The sequence below is a fragment of the Colletes latitarsis genome, chromosome 9 (genome assembly GCF_051014445.1).
Source record: "Colletes latitarsis isolate SP2378_abdomen chromosome 9, iyColLati1, whole genome shotgun sequence".
NCBI classification, from domain to species: domain Eukaryota; kingdom Metazoa; phylum Arthropoda; class Insecta; order Hymenoptera; family Colletidae; genus Colletes; species Colletes latitarsis.
The window spans coordinates 32,017,202-32,039,932 of record NC_135142.1 but is presented as its reverse complement, the minus strand read 5'-3'; the positions used below and the strand labels follow the sequence as shown (position 1 = coordinate 32,039,932).

Genomic DNA, 22,731 nt, shown 5'->3' with positions numbered 1-22,731 from the left:
TATCGCAACTTATTTTACAGCATTCAAGTCGCCTAATTACCTGGGACTGAGCTCTGACAGCCGATATCATAGGCTGCGCCTGAACCAACGCGGATCCGGGCATGTTATTCTGCCCGGGAATGGGCCCCGTTACTCCTGCTTGTACCTGAAAACAACGAGATCGCGTTCGAACGCTGATCCTCGACGGGCCAGAGCAAAACGATCAAACGAAAATACCTACATTAACTGGCATAGGCTGTTGCATGGTGAATAAATGATGAGCCCCCGGTGGTGGTGGGGGTTGCGGTGTGTAATATTGCGGCAGCGATGGTGGTTGCGTGGGCTGTGCCGGATGGTGTGGATGTTGAAGATGTTGCGGATGGCCCGGATGAGGCGGGAATGCCGCATGATACATTTGCATGTGCGGTGATGCTGGTGGTAGCGTTACCCTGTGCGACGGCATCTGTCCACTGAACGTCGGGATGGTGTGATGGGGATGTACAAAACTGTAAGGCGCCACTGCATACGGCATACCAACTCCTGTAACTATAAATTACGTTCGTTGGTACTCGGGATGATAACGAACACGGTTTTCAAAGCGATCGAGAGCAAGAAACAAGGTTACCTAAAGGCGCCAACGTAGTTATAGTCGGATGAGTGGGATACGGTTGAGGAGGCGGCTGAGTGTTGGTGACAACGACGGTTTGCGTCGGTCCAGGCATCATTTGACCGTTTGCCATGTCCACGGGAGGTCCAGGCTCCAACAGAAGCACACCGTTCAGATCCAACTGCAGAGGATCGTGCGACATGTCGTCTTGCTGTTCTCCGTCGGGGGTGTGCTGCATCAAGATCACGATCAGTATCCTAAGAAACCTAAGAGAAGTCTTGGGACGCGCAGTTTTTGCCCTGATCAACTCACCCTGAGATACAATTCGTACCAATACTTGGCCACCTGGAAAAGCACTTCTGGATAAACACCGCCGCCTTTCGCGGCGTTCTCCACTGTGATGCAAGCCTTTTCCAGCATCATCTCGCTCTGCTCTTTGCACTGTACAGCGAAATTTTCGCGCATAAAACACTCGAGTACAAGTATTATCGGTCGAATTTAAAATGTCGTTACCTGGAGAATAGCTCTCTGCACCTCGTTCGGATTCAGGGCGTGGGCGTGGGGCAAACAAGACAACGCGAGTTCCGCGGCCGCTCTGACCATATTGGAATCGCATCCTCTGGAGGACTTGTCCGCTATGCTAACGGCTTCCGGCGGCGTGAGGTGTCCCTCCCAAGTGTCGATGAGGAACCAGATCGCGGGTGCCCCGATCTCCATCGCCTGGCCGGTTATCCAAGAGACGTGGCTCGAGTACGTACGGCTGAGCCAGTTGGGCGTCACGCAATTGTGAAGTCCCAACGCGTACAAACCGAGCTGAAACGCGCACATGTGGAGAGCTCTGTGAGGCCCGTGGGGATTCTGGCTCGTGGACGCCTGCGTGAACAACGACGTGGAACTGTTGCCGCCAGCTTTCGCCAGAACCGTCTTCGCTAACTCGCACATAAAGTGCGCCCCCGCTTCGGATGGTTGATTAGGAATAGACGGATACATTCTCTTACTTTTGTATCTGTAAAACGGAAGAGACGAGTCGATACTATTTTTAATGAAGAGGTTTTGTGGTCCGTCGCTTCCTGTACTCGACGCATGCAGACGGGAAGGTTGGGTCGAGTGCTTGCGAGAGGAACGGTCCCTCTGGCGGCGAGTACGGGACGCGATGGAACCACACAAGAGGTGTGTTTATCGCTACAAAAGCCACACACGGACCTTGTTTCTTTAGTTCTGGTAGACACGGGTTGTTGAACGATTTGCGGTTGCACCGTGAGTGCGCTCATACTAGTTTCCAGTTCCGCGCTGGTGCTACTGTGCGGTCTGCTGCTGGTGCCGACAACGCTATCGCCGTTTCCAATGTCCGTTCCAGCGAGGGGAGAGAAGCACTCGTCGTCGTATCTTACAATCTGAGACAGAGACATCGATCAACGGATGGATCTAAAATTTCTTTTAGGAAGTTTCTTACCTCGCTCTTGGTTGGAGGATTCGAGGTGTAATAGCTAGGCAGAATCGGTGACTTGATCAACTGATGGACGTCACGATCCAACAATTTGTCCATGATACTCGCCACTTTCGTTGGTTCGTCCTTGTAGTAGACGAGCAAGGTGATCGCCAAATCTCCCCTGAAACGATTAGGATCGTTAATGGATTGCACGATCGATAAATAAAGACAACGACGTCGACTGCCGGTACCTTTGGCGTCGCGTGCCTTCGCAGAGAAGCGGATGATCGGCTTCGCTGACGTTCGCTTTCAGTCCCAGAGCAGCGACAGCCGCGTCGAACCCGAGGTTCTCGTCAACGTCTGTGGGCAGGTGTTTTAGGCCTGCGAATCATTCCACAATGTTTTAATCTCCGTCTCAACTATCTCGACTTTCGCTCTCTCTTGTCTGAATGAACGATCCTTTGCGCACGGAACGCAAAGACAAGAAGAAAGAACATTACTGGAAACGAATGCGTACTTGGCACGTTGCGGGCGTCGAATATAAAACTGGCCAACATAATGGGAAGCAGCGCGTGACCCCTGGACCGGAGGACCCCGTCTCTTAGCTGTTCGGCCCTCTGTCGAACCATCGCTAATTCGGCTGGACCTAGCGGGATTCTTTTCAGAAGACCTACCAACTCGCTTTCCTGATGAGCCAATTTTACCTAAGAAAATTCGAGAACTCAACGATCTGGTACACCCGTAACTCTTGAATGACTTCTAAATGAGTTACTTAATGACTCGTTTACCTCCAATGGTTTGGTGTTGGCCGGTGGTCTGGCCATTTCCAGGCCAAACAAACCAACTCTGAATGCCAGATTGTAATACTCTGGGTTCTCCGCTAGGACCGTGCAAAGAAAGCAACACTTGGCCAATGTAGCCGACGCAAGGCACGTTAGCTGATGAGACGCCGGGTTAACCTGTTGCTAGAACCACGTTAATGTATTCGTTTTATGCACATAATTTAAGGGGGTCTTCTACCGTGAACCGCCAAAAAATTCAATTTCTTTTTTCCGGGTCAAGGGATACAGTCTTAGAAATATATGTGCAAAAGCACATCACCGAACTCGTAAAATTAACGAAGGTAATACGTATTGCTCTGATCCTTCTGTTTAACGAAGCCTCGATCAACGAATTGGTATTTTTGATTTTCGTCTTGGCCTCTCGAATCACCCATTAAAAATTTTAAAAAATACCAAATAGAATATAAAAGAAAACACGTTTTACAGTAGAAAATCCCCTTTTTTTCTAACGTAGGGAAACGCGGCTAGCTTTACCTTCTTCTTCTTGCCCTTCACGGGCATACGACATTCGTTGATCATGAGATTCGGTGGGTTCGCCAGCAGTTCCTCGCCAAGTTGCACGCCCAGGATGCAAGCCTCCCTGGTGTGTCCGTGAGCGTAGAGTCCCTCCGCCCTGGCGAACAGTATGTCCCACGGATCCTCCGTCTTCGTCAAATTACCTAGTATAGTGCTAGCGTTTGGCGTACTGGCCGCCTGCGTGTGGTTCTTGAAGTCTTTGCCGGAGGCGCCGTTGCTCGTCGCCACGGCCTTCGGGTCGTAATAGTAAACGTGATACTCATCGCTGGACGGGCTGTCGCTGCTGGACGACGAACTCTCGTCCTTGGACGGCTTCCTGGAGGCGTCCTTCTCCAGATCGGACTCCTGCTCGCCCTTCAAACCCGTACCCTTGGCCAACACTGTACGCGATTTCTCACGGTAGTCGAGATTCGTCCTGCTGCACTTCCCGTCGCAGGCAGCTTTGTTATTACTACTATCACTACTATCACTATGTGTCTCGGACGAGGTGTTTGAGCGGTACTTGTCCGAATTTTGAGCGTTCTTCAGGCTAACGTTGCTGTTCGAGGACGACTCGCTGCCGCCACCCTCCTGGAACGCGCGATTTATAGCAGCGATTAGCAATCTATCGGTACCAAACCGTTACCTGAGATTCTTTCAAAGATTCACCAGGTGAATTCACAGAGTATCATATACGCAGAGTTTTATCGCCGTGAAAAGTTGGCTAGCGAAAGAAACGAGGACGCTATTATTATCGACGATGGATGCGATTATCGTTTATTGCAACTAGCGAGTCTGAGTTCTTGCAATGTGATCTTCAATTTGGTGTTGCACCAAAACGACCAGTATATAATTCAATAAAATATCAATATGTATTCTAAAAAAAATCGTTCCTTTTCACGAAGAAGAAAAAACGAAATTACCTTCCGAACTCAATATTTACGTATCTATGGGGATCGCGTAATGGATGCGTCCTCTAACGAGCCGCTATTAGCCTAAACGACGAAACTGGGAATAGGTAGAACGAGCAAAGTACTCTCGGTGGGCAACAACTCGCGGACGCGCGATATCCTCTGGCCATTTTACGTACCTGTGAATCGGTGTCCCCGCAATTATTTAGTTGAGCACAACTTCGTCTAACGAGGACCACTTGAGGCTCGGGTATATCGGGCATGTCGGTCTCGTTCTCGCAGAAACCTTCGGAGCTGACGCTGCTTCGATTCCCGTCCCCGCCGCCGCTTCGCGAACACAAGCCTGGGAACTCTCGCGGATTCAATCGTTTCCGGTCCATGTAACTGAACTCCACCAGGCCCAAACTCAACGGCCGCCTACCGTGGTGGTGAGAAACCGGCGGCTGACAATTCAGCACGGCAGCGCTCGAATTCACCTGCATCGACAGAATTCATTTTTGTCTACCCCGATCCCTCAACGAAAGCTTTTTCGCCGAAACGAGAAAAGTTTCACCACGAATCGAAACACTGACCTGATTCACCTCTGTCCTGGTATCCCCGACGTGCCGGAAACAGGTAAACGGACAATGATACATAGGATTGCTTCCTGCTGTGTACGTGATACCTGGCAAGGTGTACTCCTCCCAATCGAGATAGCACGCCTCGAGCGCCGATTTGAAGCCGGTGAAAACGGTCAGATCGTTTTTCAACGAGTACTTGTGATCGGTGCCGTTGTGCCTGTTATGGGAGTTGCGGGTCACCGAGCTGCCCCGACTTTTCGTTACCTATGAAACCGGAAATTTCGTCGAGGGGAAATCGTTAGCTGTCCGTTCGACGCGTTCTAATATATTCCACGGTGGAAATGAGCTCGTCGACGAAGCGTGAAAAGCTCGATCGATCCTGTCCTGACCGCGACACGGCTTACCTTATCGATGATCTTCATGTGCCAAGTGGTAAACTGATTGTGAAGTATCTCACGCTCGGACGGCGAGAGGCCAGGATTCAAAGCGGCCAGTCGCCAAAGGACGACGATTTCGTCGCAGAGGGACGAGCAGGCGTGCTGCGAGGCGTGCACGTTGCTGTTCATGTTGTGTTTGCCGCCGTAACCGGTCGCGTTCAGTAACGCTACCTTGGTGTTGAACCACCAAACGAGGATCTGCTCGCAGGCCATGCACTCTTCCGTGATGATCTCCAGCAACGGTATAGCGTTACGATCGTTCCTTTTGAACATCTCACGCACGATCGACAACAGATTCCACATCCCTTCCGGCTCCCGACCGCGCAACGGTCGCAGCAACGACGACCATTCGGCAGCCGCAGGAGGCGCAGTGGTGCTCAGGCAATTAACATCGCTGCAATTATCAGATCCGATTCGTCAACCGACGCGAAATAATTCTGGAGGACGTACGCGATCGATGAGGTCGTTTGTACGATCGGTCGAATAGACGCATAATTATATGACCGGTCAAATAACCAAAACGATAGGTTAGTCCCAGAGAAAACAATTATTCACGAAACGATGCTGGCTAGTAATTACGCGAACCCTCCTATATGCAAACTTAACTTCACTTTCAATTAAATAAATAATTTATAATCCAATTTTATCGCAGACAAGTCGTGTAATCAACGGTAATTGCTGAAACTTCTTTTAGTATGTAATGTCAAAGTAAATTGCGAAATAAACATAGAAGACAGCATAAAATATAGTAGTTGGTGTAGTCATCGGATAGAGGATGAAAATCCCTTTAAAATGACTGTTCGTTTAAGTCGATAGCGTAATTAGTTCCCGAGATATGGCAATTTTTGTTTCAAGTCAAGCGTCAAAATAAATGTCAAAATAAACATGGAAGATAGCTGAAATTATAATAATTGTTACGTTCATAGGGTAGAGGATGAAATGCCCTTTAAAATGAGCGTTTGTGAGAGTCGATAGCTTTATTAGTTCCGGAGATATAGCGTTTTTAGTTTCGCGTCGATGCGGTGGCTAGTTACGGAGATAGAAGGGTTCGAAGCGTTTGTTTACGTTTCATTGACGCGAGATAAATGATCGCGCGCGCGTAAATAGTAGCGCGTAGTAAATTCTTGGAAACACTACGCGGAACTAGGTCACGACAGTCACGTCCGTGGGGTAGGTCAACACGACGTACGAACGAGCGAGAGGTCCGACGCGTCAGACGAAGACAGCGATAGTCGAATTAAGAAAAATTACCATTTACATAAATTGCGATATCTCGAAAACGGAAAGTCGGATCGACAAAAACCAAAAACCATTTCAAAGAGGAAGCTTTACCGCTGCTGACGATGGCTCAACAATGGAGAAAATACTAATAATTTCGAAACTGCGAGTAATTAAAGTTTTAGTAAATTCAATACGCGTTAGTAGTATGCTTTAACAAGGGAAACGCCATAAGAGAATTTTAAAAAGATTACCGCTTCATTAAAATTGCGATATCTCCGGAACGGAAAGTCGGATCGACAAAAACCAAAAACCATTTTAAAGGGGAAGCCTTGCCGCTTCTAGTAGTGGCTCAATTATTGATAAAACACTAATAGTTTCGAAATTGCACGCACCTAAAGTTTTATTACTTTTGTAAAGTTTTGTTATCCCCTTCGTTTAAATTACGATATCTCCAAAACGGAAAGTCGGATCGTTAAAAACCAGGAACCATTTTAAAGAGGAAGCCTTGCCGCTTCTAACAGTGGTTCAATTATAAAAAAAACACTATTAATTTCAGAACTGCGTGGGTGTAATTTTTAATACGTGTTCATAGACTGTTCTAATATAGTGGAAACTAAAGATTTTATATCGGAAGCTAACTAGAATTTGATGCCTAATTTAATACGTATCGATACTTTGGACTGTCATGATATTGGTACTAAAAAATTATTAATTCTCAAGATTAAACGTTAAAGAAAAGTTTCGTTCTTCTAGACAATTCGAAGGGTTTGGTCTGACAAGGTTTAACGCGTTAACAAAGTTTCCCATATTGAAAACAATCGATCACAGTTTCTTACTAAAAATTCCAATCCCAGTTTTTGACCAACCCAATGTTTATAAGTAGCCTCGAGTTTCTTACAGCGGATTGAAGAGAAGTTTCTCGATCTCGAAGGCAATTTACCTGAAGACTATCGGAGCTGGAACGCAGAACTTGATAAGAATCTTCTTGATATTGTCGTGCAGTGTCTTCTCGTCGAGATACCAGGAGGTTTGATCGTGGGCGGAGGCACCGGCCGTAGGATCGGGGGCGCCGCAGTAACTGTTGATGGTGCTCGGTTGGACCGACAACAACTCGTCCAGAAGACGCTGGGCTGTGGGCAGAATCTGCTGCGGCAGCTCGCTGATGAGATACTGCGCGAACTTCTGCAGTTGTTCCCGGTGCAAACGTGACAGGGATTCGCTAACCGGAGCTCTCAGGCACACCTGCGTCGGCTGAATACAAAACAACGTCGCGTCAGAGTTTCCCGCCCTCTTTAACCGCGGCAACGATAATTAAATCGCCTAGTCTCGTCTAGATCCTTGCAAATTCGATCTTGCAATCCGATTTAATATCTGGTAGAGTCTCTAACGCGATTAGAAATTGATTTTGGAGGTTCGAGGCGCGGTTTCTTACCATGTGTATCCTGTGGAGGCAAACGGCGACCACGTGGGCGCACCAATAGGCCTTCGAGGTGCAAGTGCAGTTGCATGACGTGATCTTCCGTCGATCGAACGTTACGGCGACGTTGAACAGCGTTTTCCCGGTGTGCATCACTACCGGCGCGTTTACGCTTGCGCTTAGATGAAATCCTGACCAGTAAAACAATAAAAAAAACAGCATTAATTGTCATCCAAGCACGAATAAAAATTGTCAAGTTAATGGAGTTGATAAAAAGATGAGACATTTCAGTTTCGATCGTTTGGACGAGTAATATTTTTAATACAAAGGTTCCCCTGTACAAGACAATAACGAGGAAATATATCATTGTTGAGACGGGCGAAAATAAATTGGTTGCAACGTTTAATAACACGATGCTCGAAAGAACATTATACCGTATAATAAATGCGAATTAAACGTTCGTTGAAAATTATTCGCACGACCCCGAACAACGGAATTGCACGGCTCGCAGGGGAATCGTCGGTCATTGCCACGACAAGAAGCGTAAGCACCGTTTCCAGACGAAAGGGAATAAAGACGTCATTTCGCGCGCATTAAGAAACAACGCCCCGGGGCCGTGGATCGCTAACAAACGGAATACAAAGGGAAAGACGGCTTTCTATGTAGAGTGCAGCGTAAATTAGCTCGAGGAAATTAACCGTCCAGGAACATCTTGGTCAAACAATAAAATTAAGGATTAAAATCCAACGTCTCGTACCTCTGTCGGAGTGGCGTCTTTCACGAATTATCCTGTTCACCGTTCGCGAATCGAACAGACGCTTCTAATTGCCTTCGAGTATTTTCATGAAATCTGCCTTTTCGAGCGTCTAATTCGATCTTCCTCCTACCGCTTTTCTGGCCGATGAATCACGCGACGAAAACAACGGCCAAGTGGAAGGATATAATTGCACTCGATTCATAAAAATACACTTTATATACTTAAATTTAAAATCCATCGCGAAGAGTACGTGACAAAATTTTTTCCCACGTTTTTTATTACCGCGTGGTCGATTATTAGGCGAGGTATCGCGATTCAGAGGTCTGAAAGCTGACCAGCTTCTTTATTCGAAGAATGGAGCATCGTGCAAAGATTCTCGAGCCGCGAAGGCTCCCCTTGGACGGGAAGCGCGGGATAGACATAATTGGAAACCTGACCCTGACGTTTCCCTGTCTCGAATAGTGTCGCAAAATCCTCTCTCTGTAAACCGACGCTGAAATGAATTTAATGCCGGATCGATGGGAGGAAACGACTCCAACGATTCACGGCCCGGGAACACCGGGATCAATTAGCGATGAAATTGAGCGCCCTATAAATTCCGATTTCCACCTTTTTCTCCAGTCTTTCGCGACAGCGTTGCAGAACTCTAACGGAGGCTGGCGCAAAAAAAAAGAAAAGCGATTCGATTAAAAATTGAATCGTTTTGTTTCACCCTATGACGAGTTTCCTCCGATATTTATCTTTCGTTGTATGTTATTTTTTATTTTTAAAATGGTTATTTTCCGTGATTGACACGCGATCGTTGCTTTGACCCGTCGAACTACTAGTTTAATTGATAGAAGACAACGATTCTTTCAAAGTTATTTCGACGACATCAAAATATTTGGCATCTCGTCCAGCAGAAGAAATTTTCAAACTCCTCGATAAACAAGCTCGAGTGAATTTTCGTCCAAGACTTCCAGATGGTTGACTCTGAATTCGCTCACCGATCTGCAGAGGATCTTTCACGCTTCTCGAACGAAACAAGTGCTCGCCGCGCTGAAACTCGTCCGCGTTGCCATTGGCCAGGCACGAGTAAAGCCTGATGTCCTCCTCGTTGTCCGGGAAACTCCAGAACGCTATCCTGAGCTGTAGTTGCTCGGGCACGGGCGGATAAACGTGCTCCACCAGCTCGAAGGGTATGTGGGACGCCACGCAACGCGCCGCGAGCTCGCACAACGTCGGTACTGTTTGTCCATCTGGAAAACAAATCAATTGCTACAATGTAATTGACGATTTTGGCAATTTCCACGTTCCATCCGATCGCTATCAGGTTTTCAACCAAAAATTACCGACCCCCCCAATTTGGTCTCGTTTGATTGTTATTTACAATCTGACAGGAGGTGTAGGCTACTCAATTTATGGGAATATCAAGAAAAAACCTCAACACATATATTAGACAGTTATTGAATTCTTGTTGCAGCGATTAATTAAGGGGTAACAATTCTGCTAGATTGATTTGTTTGTTTTTAAAAAGAAATTAAAACCATACAATGCAATGGAAATAAGTATTTATTCATTTTCTTATGGAAAATTACAGTAAATTTTCAAAAGTTCAATCGAGTAAATTTTTCACAAGTTCTATTAGATATCACGAATCATTTCGACTGCTTTGTTCTAGCGTTAAATCGTGCCCCCGAGTGCGAGAGATTAAGAACCACTGGTTTAATACTTGGCAAATAAGTTTGTTGGTTTTTTCCCCCCAGTCGGCGATGTCGAAAAAACGTAAAGCGTATTTGCAAGCTATAAAACCATCGATGCAAAAATAATCGGAGTCTCTGTCTCTCCTTTTCTCTCTTTTCCGCCCATCTGTTTCGCGTTACTGCGAAGCCTGGCTTCCGAGTCACGGCTTGACCGCACTTTCCCTTGCAACGTGCCGAGGGGGGTTGAAGAGGGAGGAGGAAAGAAATCGCGACCACGGTGAAGTCAACGAAAGAATCTACTTGGAAGACCTCCGGACGAGGGAAGTTTTTTCCTCCCTCGCTGCCTTGGTCGATCGCTCGAAAGTAGCGATGGAATCGAACGTACATGGGATCGAAACAAGTGTTTATTCATTTTCTTACGGAAAGTTACGGTAAATTTTTTACAAGTTCTATTAAAAATTATGAATGGGTCACTTTGATTGCTTTGATAGATGTAGCGTCAACGCGTCTCGACGATATATCAGAGAACGTAGTGTGACGATCACGAAATCGTAAAATGATTCAAACACTTCGCTATAAGCGACGTCGATGGTGGGGGTGAAGTACGACGAAGCGGGTATTCTCGGTTCCTAGAACATCTCCCGCCATTCCCTTCGATTCTTTCTTGTTGTCTCCGCCATAGCTCCACCGGGAGAGGGACAGTCTTCGTGTTGCAAATTCTCGACCGCAGACCGGAAACTCGGTCGTCCGCAAGAGTCGGTCGTTAGGGAAAACCGAATGAAACTCGACGAACAAATCGACTGAAAATTGCCTCGCCTAGTTCGTAAGAAATTTCGTTCGAATACCGGCCGCAATTTCTGCTTCGTTTCAGAGTTACATTGTATCGCGACCCTGTTGCGGTTTGCGATCCAAGATTCAATCGTAACATCGTTGCATAATATATTTAATAAAAACCAGGACCCAAAGAAGTCGAATCGATCGTGTTCACGGTGGATGGAACACGATTTATGGGAACCATTACGAATTGGACTCGTGTTCGTTGTACCGTAGAAAGCAGGTTTCTATCAAATTATATTTTTCTTGAAATATCCTGCAAAATATTCCGTTTGTAGAGCATAAGCAATTACTGTAGAGAGGAAGATCAATATCGATGTGTGGTACCACGAGTAAGTAGAACGTGTACAGTGTTGGACAGACTAAACTGATACAATACGGCTGACGCGATTCCAGGATGCTTTGTATAGTTTTTTTGGTGCTATTTTTCTATACATGCTATTAAATCTTGTCTCTATTATGAGTAACTATTCTTAAAACTATCTTATAAGTAGCATTAAGTGCGTCATGATGATAGAGCCATTAGTCTAAATTGTAGTCCTAGTTATAAGATAGCCAGAAAAGAATTCAGTACGGTCGGAGCTTTAAACAAGAATGCGGTCGTATAGTAAGGATGTTAGTTTTATTTGGATTAATTAAACGGTCCGAATAAACGCGTCTGCTTGCAAATAAATCACGAAGGGTTAAAGCTTAAAGGGAAGTTCTCGAGGAACCGGAGGAAACTCTGTTTGCTTATTCCAGCGTCGTGAATGAACGAAGGAAGCCAGAGCGAACCGTTCCGATAATAAACGCCGTTACCACCCGACGTCGATAACTTTATTAATACCCGCGTGGCACCCGTTCTTTGCGAAATCTCGTTACAGACGCGATTAACGTCGCCGTAACGAGCTTCTTCCAACGATCACTCTGCGATCGTCAACAAACGACCAACGACGGACGATCGACAACCTCGACAAAACTCAAAATTCAGAAAGCGCGCGTGTCTTTTCAACGTGTGTCGATGGAATTAAAATAAAGGATGAAACGGAAGATCGATCAACAGTGCGTTAAGCAGAAATTAGTTTCGTTTTTAACGTCGTCCAATTTCGAAGCAATCGTTTAAAACGGTCAAACAGAAACGGAATTCAAAGGTCTCGTTCATCGAGCGTCGGCGTTTTCGCAAGTCCGCGACAGCGTTAATTTCATCGTTAAATTGCATTCAATTAGAATCGATTTGTGAGCCCGGAGGCGTCCTGAAGCGTTTCTTTCGCTTGGACAATAATCACCGCGACGGGGGCCTTAATGAGCGCGATAATGAAAGCGTCTCGTTAACAATTTCAAACGGTGTTACGTAACTGTGGAGGCCAGCCAAACGCGCCTGTCAACGAATCGAGAATGCAGTTATTTCAGATTCAGGAATCGAATTTTTGTCCATCGTATTACGGTTCAAAGCTTTGAGAACGTCAAGCATGCTCGATACATATCAAATTATTCTACGTCCTCGAAGAGGTTAAAAAAATGAAAAATTGTCGAAGATACACGGACAAACAAATGATTCTTAAAATAAATTTCTAATTTAATTATGCAATAACATAGTTTGAATAATTACTATTACGAAGGATGTTAGTTCATACGACGCGTAGTACTATTATGAAAAATAGTATCGCGAAGTGAAGAATAAGACACAAATGCGATGCAGAATGTATTTCTCACAGTGATGACGCGAATCGATTTGCAATTCACGCGATTCCGCGACTGTCTCGAATCGATTCGGCTGTCCTTCGCGAAGAAACGAGGATCGATCGAGCAAAAGCAGGGAAGAAAGGTTGGAAAACGAGGCGGGAACGGGTCCATGTACGGCGAATTTTGGCACGGGTCAGAGGCCAGCCGTAATTTATCGCTCAATTAAGCCCGAAAACGCTCGAAATAACACGGACGACGTTAGGTTTGAAAGGGTGTTCGAAGTTTCCTATGATCCCTGGGAACGTGGACGATAAATTTTTTGCAACGGCGTTCAGGAAAAGCGTGTTTTCCGCGCGTTCCAATTCGCAAGCACGCGCGACAGTCGCCGCGGAACGCTCCTAACTTCCTTATTGATTTTCCCTGTCGCCGTAGGTGTAAGTTTGAGTTTCAAAGGAGGCCATGCGTACGCCGCGTGTTCCCGGGAAAATAAGAACGAGAAATCGATGCCCGGCGATGTATCGCTCGACCTCGTGCGCCTTTAAAACACCGCGCTTTCGTCCATTTCCCAAGCAACGCGAAAACACCACATTTTCCTTCCCCGCGTACTCGAAAATTTCCCGAAACACGCCATCCTTTCTTACGCTAATCGACGTCGTATTTCGTTCCGGCCAGTCGTCGATCTCGACGTTGAATTTTCCGACTCCCGGGTACATCCATCTTCCCGTAATATGCAATTTTTCATATTCAATATGGGAGTTCTCGAGCGGTATCGACCCTCGCCGCGAACTTTCCGTCGATGACTCTGTTCCCATACAGGGTGAAACGCGTAAAGAAACACTTGGTTACACTACTAAATATATTTATTTTATTAACAAACGTACAATCGCGATACACTTCTTTCACAAATTTTTATAACACTTTCGGGATCGCTGATCTTCTCGACTAGTTCAATATTATCTCTCGATCCAGTCCAGTGTACAATAACACGATCTTTTTTACACGTATCGTATAACATTTACGTATTTGTAAATTTGTTTTACTCGAAACGTGGAATTCAAATTATCAGAGAATTCCTTGCTGACGGAGATTAGTATGGATAATGGAGGTTCCGGTGTAATAAAAACGACAAGAATTCGACCAGGAGACAGGGGGGTTGGAAAAAATACACGGAAAGCCGGTGAAAATTCCCGACGAAATCGCGATGCACTTTTGCACCGGTGGGGCCGTCGTTAATCGAATAAAAAATACCAAGCTCGTTCTCCCCTCTCCCCCATGCCCCTCTCACCGTTCGTTCCGCGACGCTTTTGCCGTTTCATTCGCGCTCGACGACCGAAACGAGCCGCGGTTTTCGTCGTGCAACGTAATTTCCCCGACCCGAACTCCACAAAAGCGACTCCGATATGGCGGCTGCCGGGGAAAATCCACCAGCGACCGTTCCCGCGCGTCCATGTTCCGGCACTTTGCAAAAATTTCCATTACTCTTCCCCCTTTGTTTTTCTTGCAAATGTTTGGACGATCGATCGCGAGAACGCTCCGCAAACGCGTGCCGCCGGCCAACGGCGCTTCTCTCCCTCTTCGAGCCTTCAACCTGGACGAGCAAAATTCTTATCCACCTTTAAGGGGGTCTTCTACTCTAAATCGCCAAAAAATTCGATTTCCTTAAAGGATATCATCTTAGAAATATACAGGGTGTTCGGCCACCTCTGCGAAAAATTTTAATGGGAGATTCTAGAGGCGAAAATAAGACGAAAATCAAGAATATCAATTTCTTGACTGAGGCTTTGTTAAAAAGTAATTAAAAAATTTCAAATCAGTTGCACCTCTATTGTCGAATAAATATTTGCGTCTATTGTCGTTGAGGGGTAAACAGAAAGGCTGGGGATGCTGCGCCCGTTTTCAGACACGGTTTCCTTATGCTGGGAAATCGAAGAACGACACCGTACGGTTTCCACCCTGCGGATGCTCGCTAATCAAATAGAAATTGAATTTCCATTAATAACGGGCCGCAGCGTGGTAACGTCATTTCCGGGCATATTGAGCGCTGGCAAGCGCGCGCGAGCTACGACGATAAACCTTTTGTCTTGGTGGATGAACCACCGTGTTCACGTGCGGATGCGGCAAATGGGATTAAAACGACGGAACGTCGGAGGCCTCCGTCGCCTCTTAAGGACCGCATTAATCCTTCTGAACCAGAGGAATTTTCTGTTTGCTCGCCTATCTGTGCGATCGTCTCTCCGAACAGCATTCAGTTTCCCCAACAGTGGGCGAAAATAAAAAAAATTGACGAGTAAAATTCACGTATCGTGCCTCAAAATCGTAAACAATATTTCATCGAGCTTCGATTCAGATATTACATTTTAATTAAACTAATGAACGAAGCTCTGTTTATAAGTACGTATCGTTTCGCGAGCGAAACTTGGACGAAACGGGGCAACGGTTCGTAAAATCAGCGAAATCTCGTTTCAGAGGGCTCGATCGAGTCGGTTCGTTACACGATGAAAACCAGGCTAAAAATCGATGGGTTCTCGCTGCGTGGCGCGATTATGCACGGAATTGGCGGACGGTTGCAGAGCTCCCGGGAAACGTAGCCGTGAAATTTGCATGCAGTTCAGAATGCGCCTTATCTCGTGTACGTATTGCATTTTTAAAGCGGCGCGATACCGCAGCGACTGGATGCCCGGAGAGGCGGCAAAAGGGGCCGTGGAGCGTTTTCGCGCGTTCGTTTTATCTCGATCGTACGCTCCACTTTCCCATCGGACGGTAAATAATGGAAATAGAATCATAAAAGTATTACGATGACGGAATTTATGCGACCAGGCCGGCCTGTTGCCTCGCGTGTCTGTTATTTTCGTTGCAACCGCGCCCCTTTTTCTTTTTTTCTTGTTTTCTTTTATCGTGGCGAGCCAAGACGTCCACCAGGAGATCGAGGATGAGTTTTACGGAGGAACGAGGATCGAAATGTGAACGAACTCTCGATTTCTGGGGGAATTAAACGTAGAGAAATATCGCTCGAGAACAGTAAATGCCTCGAAGGGGACGGAGAAACTTCAACTCAGTCAGTGAGATACATGAACGAAATCTCTAATGAAGCCCGTAAATAAGTAAAGAAATAAAATGGATAGAGATGGTTCGAACGGCAAAGGACGTTTCCACGTCCACGTTCCGTGATCGTAAAGAAGGATCGATCAAAGTTCGACGATACAAAATCATGGATCGCGCATCGTCCGGCTCTCGATGAGCATCGAAGTCACCGTAAGTGGCGCACGTTTCGCCTGTAAATTTCGCATTAAACGCAAAGTCGAGGGCGACGGATGATCCCTGAAAATCCCTGCTAGAACATCCTGCTAAATCCTGCTCGTGGATGGCCGTCACGTCAACTGTTCGTCGCCAACAGCGTCGCGGAATAAACTTTCCCCGAAGAAACGACGCCATTTTAATTGACGTCGGTCTCGCGAGAATTCTGACGGCGAATTGGTTCCTGTATCGCTCTATCTCGGGGATTAAGCTTTCCAATTTCATCGACGGTGAATTACTGCTCTCTACGTACCGCTTTTATCGTCAAAGTATATTTTCGCTCGCTCGCAACTTTATACTAACACAAATCAGCGCCTCGATCCTTGAAAGGATTCGCTAAAATCTGAAATCGGTTAGATTCTTGTTGGAATAAAACAATTTGTACACATTTATTCTGGTATATTTAATCCTCAAGTGGATTATTGGATTTTAATATTTATCTAATCCTCTATTAGTTGATTATTTTTTAAATGCTTTGGTAACAAATTAACATTAAGTAAAATAATTCAGTTGCGATTGAGAGCCCACTTGAGGGTTAAGGGGCCCCAGTTTGTAATAAATAAATTTGCTCTCGATGGACCGAGAACAAGCTGTCTTAATTTATTTTGTCCATGGGAGCTTTTGTTTTTGAAGCTTGTAGGTTTTATTCGTGTACGCGAGATAAATGTTAGCAAGGCTATCGACTCAGTTGTTAAACGAGTGATGAACGACACGAATTAAAGATAGGAATCAACGTTTCGTGGCGTCATTGTGTATTCCTGCATCTGCTAGCGAACGCAAACACGAAGGGATCTAATCTTAATCTCTAATGGTCATGCAGGTAGGGCAGGTGTTCCTTGCCAACGTTCAATTCACAAGATGTTCCTTTATCGAGAAGAAGGCAAACTCCCGAGGTACCCGCATCCACGCAAACGCACGTGTGCGTACGATACTCGATGGATTATCGCTCTCCTTTAACGAAAAAATAAAAGAAACGAATCGAACAGACTGTGAAATTAATTGCACCTTTTACTCGTGGTCATTTTGTATTTGTCTTTTTCTAAAATTCGAAAATAATTCGTGGATGCGATCGAACGAGGGACCGAAACGAAACGACGACTGAGTAATTCGCGTGGATGACTCTCCAGGTCGTCCTCGGGCCGCCATTTATTTGTCTTGCCTGGAATCCAGCAAACACTCGCCGTGCAATCAGGAGACGACAAAGCAACAACTATCGGGAAGCTGACGACCAGCGGATTCGCGTGACGGTTCGTTAGCTAACGCGAACGGGTTTGCTGCGAATTTTCGATTCGTTTCCTGGGACCCGATAGTCTCTACGCGCACGGTCGAATAATCAATTCTTGAGGAAGAATCGATAAACTGCAGAACGATTCTCGAGTGGAATTTCAGGGGAAAGCAAATCCAGCTCCAATTCGAGGACAATTTTCCACCAATTTATCGCAAAATCGGAGGTTACCTGTCCAACAAACGTTTCTATGATCCTCGAAGCTGCGAACTAGAATTTTCAAAAGATCTTCCCTTCGACAAACGTTCGTGCTTTTCGTTGACCAGCATTGTTTTGCTGAACAAAATATCTCAAGATATGTATGCTGGTTATTATGAAAGTGGCCTAAGTCATGTATTTCCCGTTTGGAGATGTTTAAACTTTTGCATTCGACCGTATTAAAAAAGTTACATGTTCTCCTAATTTGAAGTTTATCTAATATCGTTAAATTTACTTTGAAGAGCTAATAAAGTCTTTCCACCTCGAATATGTATCATTTGATTTCAATTACATTCTTACGCATATATACGACAGTTTGAAAATATTTATTATACGGTTTGTGTAAATTTCAATTAGGAATATGTCATCGTTCGAATACTATCGTGAGTCTGTGTACACGCAAGAAAGATCGAACGTGTAACGTTGAACGAACAAAGGGAATCAGATTAATTTCGAGGCTATCTTATTGTCCGGCAGTGTATAATCTGATCGCGGAGTAATGGTTGCTCGGGCGCAAACAATTTCGATATTAAAACGGTACGCTCTGTACAGAGGATGGAGAAACCCGTCGTAAATCCGGGATCGGAGGGAGGCGAGCGGCGAGGGGCTAACGGTTACACCCCCTAATATCTGTGCCGTCGATGGCTGGAAATCAGTCGACATTGAATTACCGTTTCCACGGGAATTAAACCCGGGATATCTTCTCGAGGAAATCTCGTCTCACTCGTCATTTCATCGGACGGGGGATGAAGGGGGTTTAGAGTCGGCCCGTTTTAATCCGAGGCAGAGAGACGCTGCGCCCATCGCGACGCGATAGCCCCCGCGAGGTGAGATCGTAAAAACTTTTAACGTAATAAAGGAACTTTCCGTGCTGTCTCGGTGCCACCCCCCGCTCCGCCGGGTGAAATTGCATTCGGCCGAATGACCGAGCTCCGAGTGTCTTTAACACGCTGCAACGACGAGCACCTTCGTTACAAGACGCGTCCTTTCGTCCCAGAAAACACCATCGATTTTTCTCAACCTGATGAGCCATCATTTTATGTGAAAAAATATCTAACGAGACGTGGGTAGATTGTACAGTAAATAATGGCTAGAGAAAGCATGGGCAATTATAGCTCAATGATTAAAATAAAATAAATCGGGACCGTTGCTTCAATGCAAATCAAAGTCCTTTTAAAAATTAAAAATAAGTTTGAAATGGTTCTTGATGCCGAGCAAATGGCGCAGGAATCAGCCCTCAAATTGGGTCACGCAAGAATTTTCCGTGGATGTTTCCGGGCGAAAGGTACAAATTGCTGGGAAACTTTTCACGACGGTGAAACGAGGCAAACGGTTCCTCGACGCGGTCGAAACTTGGTTGGTTCGCGTCGGTAGCAGATTGCGCAGCTTTCTGCTTTGATAAACTGTAATTTCGACTCGTTCCCAGACGATCGAGGCCCGTGGTACCCGTCACGGCCAGACTCCGGTACCCGCGATCGTACGTTTCCGAATTTGCGTGATTTTCATGCGACAAGCGACGAAACAAACCCGACCCGTGAAACGAACCAACAGATATAATCGTAACATTCGCTGATTTAAATCGAAGGGAAATTGTTACTCGGGAAGCTAAAAAAGAATGATAATATTTGTTACAAAGATAAAACTATTTTTGTAAATCCACGAATCGAGGAACGAAGGAGCACAGTTTCTTTCGTCTTCCGGCGTCAGTAATAATTAGATGTTTGTACGAAGCTTCCACTTCATAAATTCTATTAATAAAGATATGAATTTACATAAAGATCCGCAGTCTAGTAATAATATCTTTTAATCTGGATTCTATTATATATTGTTCGATGCGATAAATAGAAGAATAGTTGAAAGGAAAGTTGGTTCGACCGGGCCAATAGAGTCGCAGGAAATTCCGTTTCCTGAATCACGGTCGTTTAAAACGCTCGCTCTTTCCGGATACGAGGTGCTTCTCGAACGCCCCCGAACGTTCCCGCTTTAAAAATGATGAAACTCGAAGACAAAAGAGCGACGAACGCGGAACGAACCGGGCACGGAACTTTCCCCAACGAGTATCCGTTCGCGTGAAATTTTCACAGTGTAAATTTTCCAGCGACGCGAATCTTCCGACGCGGCAATTTTTCCGAGTTCCGGTCGCGGTCAACGGACGTCGTTCTAACGCGATATGCTATTCTGCCTCTTCAAAAACTGTTAAAATCCACGTTAAATGTTTTTCACCGTTTTATTCTGGTCTCCGGCTTCAGAAATTTAGCACAAACATAATCGAAATTATCAGCGTACTCGATAGGTATTCGTGAGTTTCGCCGCGATTTCTCCGGAGCGCTAATTAAGTCAACGAATCCGAAGCGGACGATGCTTCGTAATTACCTTAAGCACGCTACAATGTTGCTTTGTCGCGCGAAATATGTACTCGAGCCGAGAACAATGCTTGGAGAAAATCTCGAACGGTAGTGCATTAAAGTGACGCAACAATGTCAGTTAGAATGCATGCGCTTGGCGTTTAAATCACAGAACGACTATTATTTTTCGCGTTGCTCGTGACAATGAACGTGGACGAAACATTCTTTCGAAATAATTTACTAGCTCTCGGTTCCTCCTCCCGACCTTCCGCCGTTTCGAAATTAATAATAATCGGTTCGGTAGGGCTATTATTTTTACTGGAAACCACCGTTAATAATTTATAGAACGTAAACAATGTTTCTTGGTGTGCAGAATCGATTCCGTAGGGCTCGAAGAGCGTCTCTGGCGAGTCGTCCAACGACCGCAAAAGAGCATCAAAATTTCGTGACGGCGGGAGGCTCTTCTTCAGGGCATTGTTCCCTCGACTAGGTCGTAAATTAAATATGATTCACGGCACGGTCGGGACCGTTAAAAAGTTCCCCCGCTGATAAGAAAGATAAAACGCGATTCGCGTTGGAACGGTTCTCCCGCGAACCGCCTTAAATCAGTAAAGGTTCAACTTTTCCGCGTACAGGGTACGGATGGTGGAAAAGTTTTCGCTCGCGAGGATTCGTGGCTCGTTCAACAGCCATCTTCCCCATCGATCTATCGCTCGAGGCACTCGCCAACGGGTACACCGAAATTGTTACACGTCGGTTTTGCGACGAAGAAGAATTGCGCGATAGTTTCCTCGATCCTCAAACGTCGCGTCGTGACGAAACGAAAGTTCGAAAGATTTCCCCCCAACATTTTTTACGCGGTGCACGACTATAAAACTGCAAAATTGCTCTTGGAAGAAGTTTATTACGACCCTGGTTTGAAATCGTAAAACGCGTCGGGGTTAACGTATATTTTTAATCGCGCAGTTTCTAATTTTTACTTTCAGACGCCGCTCGGGAACCGAGAGGAACAGTAATTACGCGATCGCAAACAGAGGAGATAATACGCGATACTTCAGTTGAATTCTGTGTTTAATTAAGCCACTTAATGCGCTCCGTAACTTCTACGTAGCAAGTTCAGCCAGATACCTCGTTAGATTTAATTACTTCTGCTCGTTTTCTGACAAACGTTACCGTTAGCTCGCCAACGCCGAAATTTTACGAAAAGACAAACGACGACCATCATTACCGTCTTAATTCCGGAATTACATCGATCGACGCGAAGCAACGAAGGTTTCCAAACAAACATCGGTCGAAGAATCGAGGAAACTCGAGGTCCCCGATCGAGTTCTCCGCGTCGAACAGAGGCGGAGAGGACGAGGCGTCGCACCAACCCCCCGAAAATCCAGCTCGCGAAGCACCAAGACTTCTTTTTTATTTGCCCCGGCGGATACTTTTGTTTCGGTCGGTTTAATGACCGTGAATTTTCAGAATATCTCCCCGGGGCTTCCTCAAAATGAATTTCACGTGGTGCAACGACGGTGCATCGACCCCGGTTTCCGTGCCCGGTCGATATTCCGGCTACGCTACGCGGAAACCAGACGCACGAAAAGGCGCGCCCGGGAGATTTCAATTTTTACTCCCGCCGTAAACCGTAAAAATTCTTTACACCCCTTGGCGATCGCACGATTCGTCGCTGCACGCTAGGAGGGAGGGGGGGGGCAAAAAAACGCGCCGAGTCGCTCAAACGAACCCCCTTCAACCCCCTCTCCAACAAGCCCCAACACTCGTGTTTACAAAACGATGAACGGACATAACTAGATTTTGCTAAAACTCGTATTTCGTGCACGGTGAATTCGAGTTTTGAACGGGGCCTCTGTGATTTTTGTTGTATAATTTTTTTATATGAAGTATTTCGCTACTAATGGTGGTCCTTTCGAAGACGATCAAATATATATCTCTTTACACTAAAGTGATAAAAAAAAAATTTTGCAACGTTGATAGCATTTTCTTAAATATTGGAATTTTTATCAGTATTTTTTTGAAATTTTCTCTTTTGTAAACCATTTTACGTCATGGTAAATTATCGTAATTGTTGTTATCTCAACAGAATTTATATTGGGGTGAAAAACCCGTCATCGTATCTTGGTTGAAATTGTGAAATTGTTTTAATGGCCACTGCGGAAGGGCGTATTATTATCGTTGTCGGACTAATAGGCTAATAAATACATCTATTAGGAGCTAGTACGAAATGTGTCAATTATTATGATGAGAGAATAATCGAATATGCTTGTCGAGGTTAATGACCGGTAACTACGTACACAGACCCTTTAATATCTCAACGGTGGTAATCCTTCGTGATCCACTATACGTACAGCTCCTAATCGGAAACAGGACGGAATTAATGGAAGAAGCATGTTGCGCGAAATAACAAGAAATTTTAATAAACCCGAATAGAAACACAAGACCGATGCTCAGAATCAATGTTTAATATTCTTATAAGGAAACGCGAATTTCTTACGCGACTCTATACGCTTGAAACTCGTTTCTGTAACATACTTTGTTGCCCATTTTCTTTAAAAATGGAGAAATTCCTAAAGTATGAATGATACTTTCAAGGAAAAGCTCGAACGCGTTAAGAAAATACTTGATTAAATTCCCTCCGCTCGGTCGCTTGCACGCGTCGCTAAACAGTTTTATTGAAACGTTTTCCACTCAATATATTACCCCCTGGAAAAACTTTCCATCCAGGAGAATATTAAAACGCTCCCGTGGAATTTCTCTTTCGCGACAGACT

At 45.4% G+C, this 22,731-nt stretch overlaps 1 protein-coding gene across 1 annotated transcript in view; it reads right to left on the bottom strand.

Moving 5' to 3' along the window:
* The window catches only part of Dora (zinc finger SWIM domain-containing dorado), a gene marked incomplete at its 5' end in the record, with an annotated part of 77,148 nt that overhangs the window by 7,185 nt on the left and 47,232 nt on the right, over nt 1–22,731 (bottom strand). The window contains 17 exons of the mRNA XM_076773076.1: nt 41–145; nt 221–525; nt 605–818; nt 899–1,027; nt 1,100–1,592; nt 1,790–1,980; nt 2,040–2,196; nt 2,267–2,396; nt 2,533–2,719; nt 2,804–2,980; nt 3,332–3,943; nt 4,443–4,739; nt 4,836–5,087; nt 5,228–5,654; nt 7,422–7,732; nt 7,914–8,089; nt 9,642–9,893. Coding sequence (XP_076629191.1) covers nt 41–145; nt 221–525; nt 605–818; nt 899–1,027; nt 1,100–1,592; nt 1,790–1,980; nt 2,040–2,196; nt 2,267–2,396; nt 2,533–2,719; nt 2,804–2,980; nt 3,332–3,943; nt 4,443–4,739; nt 4,836–5,087; nt 5,228–5,654; nt 7,422–7,732; nt 7,914–8,089; nt 9,642–9,893 — 4,415 coding nt within the window. The remainder of the gene's footprint in view (nt 1–40; nt 146–220; nt 526–604; nt 819–898; nt 1,028–1,099; nt 1,593–1,789; nt 1,981–2,039; nt 2,197–2,266; nt 2,397–2,532; nt 2,720–2,803; nt 2,981–3,331; nt 3,944–4,442; nt 4,740–4,835; nt 5,088–5,227; nt 5,655–7,421; nt 7,733–7,913; nt 8,090–9,641; nt 9,894–22,731) is intronic.